Source organism: Styela clava, chromosome 9, assembly GCF_964204865.1.
Source record: "Styela clava chromosome 9, kaStyClav1.hap1.2, whole genome shotgun sequence".
NCBI lineage: Eukaryota > Metazoa > Chordata > Ascidiacea > Stolidobranchia > Styelidae > Styela > Styela clava.
This window is the reverse complement of record NC_135258.1, coordinates 14,274,111-14,286,900: the sequence shown is the minus strand read 5'-3', so window position 1 is coordinate 14,286,900 and position 12,790 is coordinate 14,274,111. Positions and strand designations below refer to the sequence as shown.

The window sequence follows — 12,790 nt, the reverse complement described above, 5'->3', positions numbered from 1 at the left end:
AATTTTCCATTTGTTAAAGTATCAAAAATAATTTTTTTTATCCACATCAATTTAGCGAAAACTTCATAAATATTTGAAGATCATAGTCCTTTACATAAATATAATAGCTGTGAGACTGAGTACCGTGGACAAAAACCCGAATAATGTTGATACTGAGAGAACAAATATATAGGGAGATATATGAATATGATTTTGTAATAAATTTTGAATTTTCAATGAATGTCAAAAAATTTATAACACGCCTCAAATCAAACCTTCTGAAGACCTAGAAACCTGGTGAAAAATATTATAATATGACAGATGGGGAAATGTACGAAGATCAGAAAAATATCGTTTTACTATACCTTTAACGTATGATCGGATTCAATTCTCATTTCTCTCTCTTCCACAAGTCTCTTGAAAGATTCAAACTCAATCATAGCTTGGCGTTTTTCTTTTTCAGATGCATTGATGATTTCTTCCAGATTATGTATTTTTCTGTTAGAAATAGAACAAAACTTTACAACTGTACCGATTATAAAATATATACCATTGAACAAAATTATGCCAACGGAAAATATGGTAATAGTTATACGAACTTTCGTAAGTCTAATTCATTCCCGATCTTTAGTCTATAATGTTGAATTTTGGCAGCTGTTTCAGAAAGTAATTGTTGAGTTTCTTCTTCATGTGCTTCTTTCATTGCAAGCAGTGCAGATTCATGTTCATCATTTTTTGTATTCAATGCATATATCACCTGAAATAAAGATGATTTTCATTCATTGTTTGACCCATTGTTTTTCAATAACTTATAATTTATCATATTGTTTTAGTGTAGAGTAGCATAGCAATGAGAGACTTATTTTTGTACAAACTTGTTCTATAACAAATATTTATCAGATTAGTAACCACAGGATAATTTTGAAATAAAATGAGCATTGCTTAAGGGGCATAGGCAAATCAAAAAAGTCCTAGAGTCAAAAAATGGCAATAAAAATATACTATAAAAAATGGAAGTTAATTTAGGAAAGCATTTGTAGCATAATTATCATTTACATTATAAATGAGAACAAATCTAATTAATGCCGACAGATTTTAAGATTACTGCCGCATAATTTTTTTACTTATATACTGCTTATACGCTTCAAGTTTAGCTATAATATATGCCTCAAGGACATATATTCAAAAGACTATACATAGAGGATTTTGTCCACATTTTAAAAAATACATTTGATAAGAACTCACCTTGGTAAGCTGTGCAATCTTTTTTGACATCTTCAAATGCATGTCTTGCATATCTCCTCCCGCCGCCCCAAAGGCAGCTTGTGAATTTGGTGGTGGCATGTGTGGATATTTTGATGATGAATTGTTATAATACTGCCATGAAGTACCACCTGATGCCATGTTGTAACATTGGCAGATGTGGAGTAATCAAACAAATTTTGTCAAAACTCAAATTGATTCTCATTAAGTGAGCATTTTTCTGTCCATATCAGAGTAATATTTATTTTGTCTATATTAGCTAGACAGCCTAAATTAAAAAAAATAATTCGTTATAGCTAAATAAAAAAATTTTTTTCACTGTGGAATCATGGATGAAAATATAACCAAAATATGGATGAAATAACTAACAGGTTTATTTTGAGTAGGGGCCAAAACAAAATTGAACTGAAAAAATTGGACAATTAAATATTTCAAACTATGTTTAGCACATTACTATAACACATTATTAAATAACATGGAACTATTATACAAGAAGTATGATGATATGTATCACCAGATTTCTAAAAAATACATATGCAAAGCTAAAACAATTAAACAAAAAAAACTGTGTAATGACGAATAGTCGAATAGACGAATTTTCATCAGTTCTTGGCAAAGAACATATATTTTTTATGAGTCATTTGGTATAATATTTACATAATGAAATAAATTGATAATGCTGCGATTTACAATGAGTAGTTATAACGACAGTAACAGAAAAAAGGAATGAAAGCGTGAAATAAGTGCAGCTATATCACTCACAACTTCAAGCAAGAGGCATAGATTATACAGGGTGTTCATGAATGTCTTTTGCAAGTGAAATTTCAGTACAAAGTTCGTTCTCAATATATCTTAACCAGGTTTGTTTTTATTTTATTTAGTGTTTATTTGAGTTTTTACTTCATTTTATTCCATATTTATAAGCCTTCCATTAGTTGCATGAAGGACACCGAAGTTCTTTTATCTGATTTGATAAAGAACTTTATGAACACCCTGTGTATTATTATGCAGTCAAAATAAGAAAAAGTAAACATGGTTATACATATAAAGTACAGTGATTAATTAATAAAAGACAATGTTACAAAAAGCAAATATGTGGGGAAAAATCTGACAGCAAAACAGAGAATCTAATCAAAATAAAGCTTGAAATAAGCGACACGATTTCTGAATTTCCTGAATTCTTTATCACTGTGTAATTCAGTTTTTAAAGTTTTCTTAGAAGAAACAGGTTCAATTGGTAGAATAGGAGAGCCAAACTGTTCGGGCCATCTCACTCTTCTATTCCTCACAATCTCATGCTCATAAACTCCTGGCCCTGGGGTTTTCATTTGATCGACTGCTCGTTGCTTAAATCTAACAGTGGATGTATGAAAAGGTTTGAAAGCAGGTGGTGATGTTTTCGGCTTGGTCCATTCAGTTTGATACACCATTGGGCTTGGGGTATTCAAGTGATGCATTCTTCGGAATCTTGGGTCAGTCCTGGCACCACATGTATAACCTTTTGAACTACAAATCCAATTGTCGAGATTGTATGTGAAACTGGTCAATTCAGCATTGTTGTATCGCCCTGGACCTCTTTGGGGTGCACCACGAAGAGGACACAATTCATTTCCAGTGCGATCAGGCTCGCAAACATGGGGGAACAAACCTCTATTTAGTGTTGTTCCAAAGGACACTGCCTTTTTTGCAGGGTTTTCATCATCCAAATAAAACATCACTTATTTTGGTCAGGGTGTAAATTCATTTAACAGAAAATCAAAATCACTTCAATCTTTCAACAAAGTTATTTAATTGAAGAAAATCCAACAAGTTCTAAATATTAATTCCCTTGCTCGTCGGAAGCAAGCATAAATCCAAAAGCTGAGACTGAACAAGATTTATCGTAGGCACTGATGCATGAAAAACGTCACAACAAACAAAGTTGTCGTTGTCACGGATACCAAAATCGTCAACAACCAGAAAGACACAACATATTACATTTCTGTTATTACTAAAATATGGAAAATTATGTTTTAAATAAAATTTTGCACTTTATTTACCACTAAAATGAATATAGGAACTAGATTTAGCCGAAAAAACAACCTCAAGGAGAGTATCGCTGTAACGAAAATGAAAATTGTCATGGCGACGTTTAATAACTTCGATGAAAAGAGGGAATTAATTTTAGAGCAATTGCTGAGTTTTTTAATTAGGCCAGGTGTTTGTAAGTTACATTATGTAAGTAAAGTCAGTACATAAATAGATAAGTTATTCTGTCCATATTTTTTATGAAATTATAGTGATTCCGGTTGTCTTCATTTCAGAATTCGCCTGCTCATGTAACGATAACACTGACGTATACGTACTAATACAGTAATAGTAACTAATATAGTAGATACTGAGTGACGATATTAGAAATTCCGATTTTGGTAAGAAATAATAATTTAAATGGAATCATAGTGATGTAAAATCATCATATGGATATATTAGTATATATTTATACAAGATTTTACAACATAGAATTTAATATGATTCATCATTTTAAATTAGAAAAAGATTTTGATGTTGTGACATTTTCTATTAATTTATTTTAATTTTGCTCATTCCCTAGTGTTTGGATCATATGTATATGCTTCGTTTCGAACAAAAGAAGTAAAAAGTTAGAAAGTGGAGATTACATTATTGTCTCCAATTGAAAATTTTGCAAATAAAATAAAGCCATTTTTACTTTTTGTTGTACAATAATTAATTAATCTACCTTACCAAAATAAATGATGTATTGAGATGACAAAAATCCTGCAAAAAAAAAACTTCAAAAATTGCTAAATATTTGCATATTGTTACTTTTTAACTTATTTGAACTAATTTTTTGGAGATAAAACTAGATTTAATGGATAGATAGATATTCACAGCTCTATGACAATTATAGTTGTGAATTGAAAAAGACGAATGGCATGCTTAAAACATTGAAGACTTTATTTTGAGCCCACAGATAATGTTCCATATATAACCTGATAATTGATGTGCCCTGTTCATATCTTATTTCATATTTTACTCTGATATAGTGTTTCCAAATAACATGCAATTATAACAAAATGCTTTAATAATCTACATAAAAACAATGCAAGAAATATTGGACAATGCTCAAATCTTCAATGGTGTTGATCATTCTAGTCAATGTGACGATGCTCGTTTTATGAAACGCAGACCGGCATGGAAAACAGATGTTTTGAACCCTTTGAAAATTGAGCCACAATCCGACTTGACTGTGACGGACGTTAGTCATGCTTATCAATTAGAAAAGGTCAAAGCTCTATCAGCAATTCCAAGTGAATTACAAACTAGTGAAGAATGGTTACAAAACCACTCCATCAGTTTTCAAAAACTGACTTTGAAAGACTTGTTGTCGAAAGGAAAACAAGTGAAAAGACCTGGTTCTGATACTCATATGGTTTTCAGTGGTACAGTCATCAATGAAATGGAATATAAATTGAACAGTGCTATAGAACTCTACCATGATCGCATAAAATGGTTGTTGGGAGGAACTAGAGCTACATATGGTCTCATAAAAGGAGATCGAGTTGGAGTATTGATCGATTCTTCAGATGCAAATACAGGATTTGGAAGATTAAAAGAATTCCAAAAATCCCTTTTAGATTTGATAGATGAACAACTTTCCACCAAAAAGAGTTTGTATTTCCTATCATTTGGCACAGATGTGGAAAGTCTGTGGAATATTCCGAGAGATGTAAACACAAGGATTCTTGAGGAAGCAAGAGATTTTGTAAGACAAATACGTCCTAGTGGAGGTTGTAATTTATTGAAAGCTTTCAAAAAGATAATGAAAGTAAAAAGGCTCAATTCAGTTGTCATTATTCTTGGCACTTGTCCTGACCAAACTTCAAATGTTCTTTTTGATTATGTGGAACAATGTCTTCTTGGTAAAGAACTTCCAATACAAGCAATTGCTTATGATAACTCTAACCATCATACCCACACAACACTTCAAAAACTTTCGAATGCTTCAAGAGGACGGTATCAATGCTACAGTTCTTCTGACATTAAAGAATCCTACAAGAGTAGTGATGTGAGACTTCTTCTTAGAGAATCTCAAAGAACATTGGATATGCTTTCAAAAATCAAGCAAATGAGGAGTGGTATGCTCGGCAATGCACTAATCAGCATTGAAAATGAAATTGCATTAGAAGTGGAGCATTTAAGTCTATCACGATTTCTTCCCCGGCCAGTGAATCACCACCAACCTCTGAATATAGAAAAAGCAAATTTTCACCCAACTGGTAGCTCACAATGGCTTGCAGAAAATGGTCTTAGAGCGAAACAGTTAAACTTGTACCAAGTCCTTGCACCAGATGCATTTGATCCAATCAGGGATTTTGTGCCCATTCTTCGCAAATCCGTTAGATCAAGAGTAAATGAAACGGCAATGCAGCAATTTGAATGGCATGATGGATCAGTTAAAAATATGCATGTCGATGTCGCAATGTTATATGATTATCAAAAGAAACTTGGAAATGCTGTGCAGAATTTTGAAACCAGGATTGAATGGCTTGCATCTGCAAGTCGCAGAATATGGGGTACTATTTGTGAAAAAAGAGTGATCCTTCTAATTGACACATCTATTGGAAATAGACAGTATTTGGTCCATTTACAGCATTCCATACGTTTAGTATTGGAACAACAAATGCTCAACAAAGAGGCTTTTAATTTAATAGCATTTGGTAGCAATCCAAAAATGTGGAAACCTCACATGGTGAAACCAACAAAAGAGAATCTACAATCTGCCTGGAGATGGGCATTGCATTTAGAAGCGAATGGAAGCCGAAATTTTATGGGGGCTTTTCGTACTGCGGTAGAAAACATGGATGATATCAAATGTGGAGGTGTGCAAGGCATCTACTGTATTGGAAGCGGAATACCTGATCAGCAAGAAGATGTTGCTCGTACTTTTGTTAGTGAAAAATGTATAGGATGTGACTTGAAACTTCACGTTATTCTATTTTGTATTGATGACTACCAACAGGAAAGTGAGTTGCCTAGCCGGTATGCAAATCTGACTCAGACCTCGGATTATTTGAGAAACTTAGCCCATGCTGGACATGGCCGTTTTCATTGGTTTAGGGAGTCAGGAATCATTGAAAGTGATGACATAAGCGCCATCATGAGAGAAATGGAAAGAGCCGTATATTTTTCACAGCGATGTGCTACTCTTGTTAACTCTGTGAAAGCAAACAAGGGTTCTGGGGGTGAAGATCTCAAAGCAATTGAACCTCGCAGAAAAAAGGTATTAATGCCCCCACCACTCGACAACCCAAGACAGACGGCTTTATCAATAGCTCGAGAACAGAGAGCGATTAGGGGTGAAACTCAAAAATGTCTTGCATGGAGAACACCAACAATAAAAGCAACACTCCCTGGTGTACCATACAAACAGTCAAAATCCAACAAAAAATCAAAGGAATCCACCAAAGGGAAAGTTGCTGTAGAGCCATTCTATACAGAAGAGAAAGGCAATGTTGGAACAGTTTTCAAGAAGTTCCCAAAGAAGAAGAGTGTCAGAAAAAGTATTTCTGAACCCATATTACCAGAAATGGAGGAAAGAGTATCATCCAAGCAATGGTTGAAACGATATGGAATAAACAAGATGAAATTAAATCTTGAAAGATTTGTATCTGGGCCAGTTTGTGTGCATGATAAAGCAAAAGTAAAATCTACTGGGGGCCAGATTCATGCTAAATGGTTTTGCTCAATCTTTCCGAGTGTGGACGTTAATGACAAAGTACGGCATATTGACATGAACATCCAAGAGATTGATGATTATGAATTTCAATTGTCTCGTTTAACAAAACGTTATTTACAGAGAATGCAATGGATGCTTTCTGGGAGCAGAAAAGCGTTTGGTGTCGTTTTAGAAAATCGTGTCCTAGTGCTTATTGATGTATCTGGATCAATGGATTTTCAACTGAACAACCTTAAAAGCGAATTGAAAAATCTTATATGGGAACAACTATACAAACACAATATAGCTTTCAACATCATTGCTTTTTCAGATCACATTGCCTCATGGCAAGATGAGACAACGCCTGCGGAAGACGCCACATGTAATGATGCAGTACAATGGGTGTCTTCCTTGCATGCTCACGGAGGAACAAAAACCCTAGAAGCATTAGAAGAAGCATTTAGTGACAAAACCGCTGATGCTATCTACCTGTTATCAGATGGAAAACCAGATACCAGTATAAAACTAACCCTTGAGGCTGCAGGTCGAGCAAATAAAAAGCATATCCCAATACATACAATTTCATATAACTGTGATGACAATGCTCATACTATGTTCATGTCCAATCTTGCGCATCAGTCGGGCGGTAGGTTTCATTATTGCGGAAAAGGGGAAAGAGACGCTCATTTGGCTGCTTATAAAATGATGACAGAAGGGTTCGGAGATGAAGATGATCCTAACTTGCCAGAATTCAGGGGTGATGATCTGCAGCTTATGAGGAAAGAAGTTACGAAAGCAAGGAAATATGTTTCGCAAGCTCGACTCTACAAAAGAATTGTTGAACAACACAAAGAAGAATCTCAGCAACAACAGAGACCTAACTCTGCTTCTCCTCAACCAAAGTCAAAATTTGTTTCTGAAAAACCGTTTCTTCCATGAGAATAACTTGAGAGAAACTCTTCCGAACACATGTCATTGAAATAGCAGTATATTGGAGTTATAAACCTGCTACGTTTTCCCATTTCGGTTTGAACATTCAAGGAAGCAGATGCAAATTACTTGGTCACAGTGTGCCATAGAAAACAATGCAGATGAACACATACTTCTGGGCTGAGATTATCTCAATAAGATCATGGAACCAGTTACTCATATAACTACAGAATGAAATGATTGCCTGGTTTGCTAAAACAATTACCTAATCTTTTTACATTTTGAACGCTTCAAGATAGGGCTTAAATTTATATGATTACGAAAATTTTTTGTGAAATTTCTGTTTTTTGAACAAAACTATAAATATACTTTGTGTCCTTTATCATATATAACGATTTGCTGAACTGTGTAAAATATTTGAAATGTCTTGAACACAAATAGGAAATTGAGTTATCTGAAGCAATGAAAAAAGATGATGTATTGCTTTTATGGTTTAAACTTTGTTTGCCAGCTGCTATTTCTGATTATTTATTTTATTACAGTATGTAGAATTAATAAAGTTTATTAGACCGATCATTAACCTTGGTGCCGATTATTTTGCGAGACGAACCATCAATTTTACTGTGAATCCCACCTTTTCTCATTTGGCAAAGTTCTGAATATATATAATATCGTGACCCAGAATACATTATGAAATCACACATGACTACAAGCATTATTCCTAAAATCAGTTATTGCTCCCATATAGTACAATGTTTTAGCACTATGAAAATAAGTATCTGAATACAATAATTTTAAAATAGTATTCAGGAAATTTTAGCATACAACATATTTCAGGCAGTAATTTTGAATAGCTGTCTTTTGTTTGTCATAAAAAGAAAGTCAACTAATTTGTTTTTCTCTTACTAACTTCCTGGTTGAAACCCAACATAATTGTTCATCATGCAATTCAAATACCTGACCTATTGTAGTATATTATTTTGTATTAAAATAAATAGAGTTCTATCGAATCAAGAGTTGCAATGTGATGTGTCCAGCTAAAGATTGAAAAATGTTAAGATCCATTTAAGGGGAAATCTTGATACAGATCTTGTGGACATGATTGCCTAATTTGCTGGCATGGGCCCAAATATGTTGGTATTGTAGGTCAAATCCCAGGCTGATTGAATGTTTGTCTAGAGATGTGTTCAGAGCAAGAGTGTGAACACTCAATAAAAATGGACACAATAGAATTTAATAAAATGCATAGTCTTGAAAACGGCTGACCAACTACCTAGTAAAAACGTCACAACCTATTGACAAAACTGACTCAGACACACTCAGTTTTCATTATACAGCATTTATTCAAACTTAAAAACATTGTTGCAGTGATTAATAATGAATCAAATAAGCATGACAGAGTCATCATCATCATGGTGCAAATGACAACAATTTAACCTGTCATTTCAGAGGCGTAAGCAATATTAAATCATCATGAAAATGAATAGCGATGACAGTACAATAACTATGAACCCGGTGATATTGAAGTTAAGCATCTGATGAAATTTTGAATGTAAATCAGACATGGCGATCTGTATACATATTACTGGCAATGTTCCTTCATGAATTACCACATGCTATATCTTCACACCAGAGGTTATGATAAAATTTACGTTCAAGAATTTGCCATCTCTTTGCTAGAAATAATAGTATTGCATACATAAATCAATAAAAGCAAAGGTATTTGAACAAAATTGCTCCCACCACCATAAAACAATAAATTTAGTTCAGGTATGAGGTGTTCAGAAAACTTGTTTTAAATATTCATTTACGAATTTAACTTCGTTATTAGCTTGAGATTTTCGGTCAATATTAGGTAACAACTCATTTTTTTTTAACTATGATCAAAAAATAGTCAGCTGCCTGAAGAAAAATTGAATCATAATTTGGCAAGACATTCAATCTTAGTAGTTTAGAATTTAGCGAAGAATATATTTCTAATAAGCATTGAATGTGTTTGACAGCATTATCCTTCAAGAATAAAAATAAGACTTATGTTCTATGTTTACAATAAGCTAGAACAGTCTTTCCCGTTCTTTTTTTCGAGCAACCCCTAAATTTTTTATAAAATCAATTTTGTCAAGTCTCGAGACCCAAGAATATATGCTCAAATGCTAAACGCCGAGTAGTGCTTTTATGGCTGCAAAATTGAGTTACTAATATAAAATATTCATTTTTACATAACATTCATTTTTCCAGAAATCACTTTAATATGAGAAACTTGCACTTGTTTTCGTATATTTTAAAATCATGGCTTGACTTTAAACAAAATAGATAGATGCCACTGAGTTTTCGTGCTGTGATACATCCCTTATTAACTTTTGAGCAACACTCCAATACCAAAAATGAAACGAACAATAAAATTTACTAAAAATAAAATCCTTAACTCTGGAGTTTTTGTTGGAAAAAGCGACCCAAAAAGATTTTTACACGACCCAGTTTTGGGTTGCAACCCATAGGTTGAAAAACACTGAGCTAGAGGATATCACTGATATAAAATAATATAGTTTTGTTCAATAGCCATGATTAAAGGGTATAGAGTAAATATGCTGAAGCAAATACCTTACTTTAAAAAATTTCACAAAAATTACTTATCATGGCCGGAAAGTGTACAATCCGAACGCCTGTAAAATAGTATTCCATATTATCTACGATGAGAGAAAATAGTAATATACAATCAGTAACATAATTCGTAAATGCATGGACACCTTAAAATACCGTCAATGTATGTTTAAGGGTAGCAACAACCGAAGTGACAAAATATATTGTTCACATAACATTCATTTACATATACATAGAAACCATCAATTTGCATGTGTCAGGTTACCATTTTGTATCGCCATAAATACACTGTTTGATGTGAATTGTGTTATGTTTAATCGCTACTTTGTCAGAGTTGCAAGTTATGTTAATATCAAATATACGCCTGAATTTTGATATTATGCTACTAAACTAAAAGTTCTGCAATAATGAGGCTTGATTTATCGAAGATGGTTTATGTCCAGCACTATAGCTAAACAAGTAAAATATATGCAAGTTATAATAATACACCAAAATATACTCAAACAAAATAAAATCCTTTTCAAATAAAAATAAACTACTTACTAAAAGAAATACCGCATTATAGTGGGTAAAGTGATTCTGCAGTGAAAGTTTTTATTCTATTGAAATACAAGGCCGGGTATTGCCTTGTAATATCATATGTGGAGACTCTTTTCTCTACTACCCCTGGATAACTTGTGCAACACGAATGATGAACCCAAGTAAGTTTGTTGAACCTTTTCTTAGATGATGTTGATGTCAGTTCTAGCTCCAACTGATATTCATTTATCGCTTCAGGAGCGGTCCTATTTCCTCTACGATTTCTGTTAGTTTGACGAGTGATGTCTTTGGGTATGTAGAATGGTCGTAGTGATGCAGTGATGATTGCAGTCGAGTTTTGATCCTGAACTTCTTGTAGAACATACCTTCCTAATAGCAAGCCTTGAACTTTTTTGTTTTTGTGTTCTAGTTTGTGAACAACTTCTCTTGGATCTTGTGGTGTGGTCAGCATCATTACTTCTCCGTTGTGGAAAAATCGAAGAATACGGAAATATTCCACATATAGATATGGTTTGTATCTAAAAGATGATCCATCTCCAGCTCGAACATAGGAATTTCGACTAATATATACTCCATGGACGTGAATATGTGGTTTGCACAAAAAGAGTGATTGCCACGAAGAATATGGTTTTCTGATAACTTTTTCACCCCATATTTTTTGGCACATGGAATGCCATAAATCTGATTCTTGTGAAAGAGAATAGAAATCTTTACAAACAAGGGCCCATTGTCCGAGAGATATAACATCTAAGTGGCTTGAAATCACCCATTTGAGAATATATGAGAGTATTTCATGAGGAAGCTTGAGAATGAGTGCATTATTAGCATTATGAGTGGCATTGATCCCTACAATGCGCTCTTTTTCAGTTTGGTTTGCATCTGAACTTTCCACCTTTTCAAATTCATTCTGGGTACCATCATCATCCACACTTAGATGATCGAAACTCTCCAGGTCTTCAAGATCAAAATATAGAGACATAGTGGTTAATCTGGCAGACTTTCAATCATATAAATTTCTCACTTTTATGTAAACAGCCTCTTGAATATTTGCTGTCAGCTAGAATACTGTCCCGTGCTAATCGGAGAAAAGCACGAGAATATTTTGGGACAGCAGAAGCAGGAGAGGAAACTTCAATTCAAAAATTTTGTTACTCAACTGAAAGCTTCTCTGCGCCATGATATTCTTGAATGACATATAAACCAGTAATTGTATTAGTTAAGCATTCTACCTACACCACAATGCTAAAAATAGAAAGGTATGATTGACCTCAATGATGACTAATTATTCAGCATTAATCAACTATGAGATAAAGGATTGGATAAATGACACCAATCCATTACAGCATTAATAAGTAGCCTATCAATAATTAAGAAATATATGTCGTAGCAATATGATGAACCGACTTATAGCAGTATCACTAAACCAGACCCAATAAAAATCGTTTTCTTTTTGTGTTAAATGTTGTTATAGTTATATACACAAACCAAATAAACATCTTCACTATTTTAAAAATTTCAACATTTGGACTATATTGTCACTGTTGCAAAAAATAATATTTCAAAATTCTCTCATTTTTCCAATGGAACCAATAAAAATAGTATTTAAATCTAATTCAAATAGCTCATCACTGCTATTACTGTATTATCAGATTATAGCAAATAAATCGCTTGTTGCAAGGACCGAATCCAAATGATAAAACAGCTTCAGGCAATCACTGACATGCAAATAGGAATAACCATGTAGTCTAGATATATAAACGT

The 12,790-nt window shown here is 33.5% G+C and overlaps 3 protein-coding genes and 1 pseudogene across 4 annotated transcripts in view; 1 reads left to right on the top strand and 3 right to left on the bottom strand.

Moving 5' to 3' along the window:
- Positions 1–1,520, bottom strand: part of LOC120339671 (protein FAM184A-like) — a 28,385-nt gene extending 26,865 nt beyond the window's left edge. For both annotated transcript variants that reach the window (XM_078116044.1, XM_039407836.2), the window contains exons 1-3: positions 1,225–1,520; positions 579–736; positions 345–477 (exon numbers count right to left, since the gene is read on the bottom strand). In XM_078116044.1, the coding sequence (XP_077972170.1) occupies positions 345–477; positions 579–736; positions 1,225–1,383 (450 nt within the window). In that variant the 5' untranslated portion in view covers positions 1,384–1,520. The remainder of the gene's footprint in view (positions 1–344; positions 478–578; positions 737–1,224) is intronic.
- Positions 1,511–3,139, bottom strand: LOC120339398 (ciliary microtubule-associated protein 3 pseudogene; annotated as a pseudogene).
- A 1,046-nt stretch (positions 3,140–4,185) lies between these two features.
- Positions 4,186–8,898, top strand: LOC120339943 (von Willebrand factor A domain-containing protein 3A-like). Its single transcript, XM_039408183.2, has one exon. The coding sequence runs from the start codon at positions 4,343–4,345 to the stop codon at positions 7,895–7,897; it is 3,555 nt and encodes a 1,184-aa protein (XP_039264117.2). The 5' UTR covers positions 4,186–4,342; the 3' UTR covers positions 7,898–8,898.
- Positions 8,899–9,211: 313 nt separating this feature from the next.
- On the bottom strand, positions 9,212–12,290 carry LOC120339001 (F-box only protein 9-like). Its single transcript, XM_039407034.2, has one exon. It carries the CDS (start codon positions 12,006–12,008, stop codon positions 11,049–11,051), a length of 960 nt encoding a protein of 319 aa, XP_039262968.2. The 5' UTR covers positions 12,009–12,290; the 3' UTR covers positions 9,212–11,048.
- Between the last annotated feature and the right edge of the window lie 500 nt (positions 12,291–12,790).

Coding starts and splice junctions, on each gene's coding strand:
- LOC120339001 (XM_039407034.2), bottom strand. CDS start 12,008: ATGTCTCTATATTTTGATCTTGAAGACCTGGAGAGTTTCGATCATCTA.
- LOC120339943 (XM_039408183.2), top strand. CDS start 4,343: ATGCAAGAAATATTGGACAATGCTCAAATCTTCAATGGTGTTGATCAT.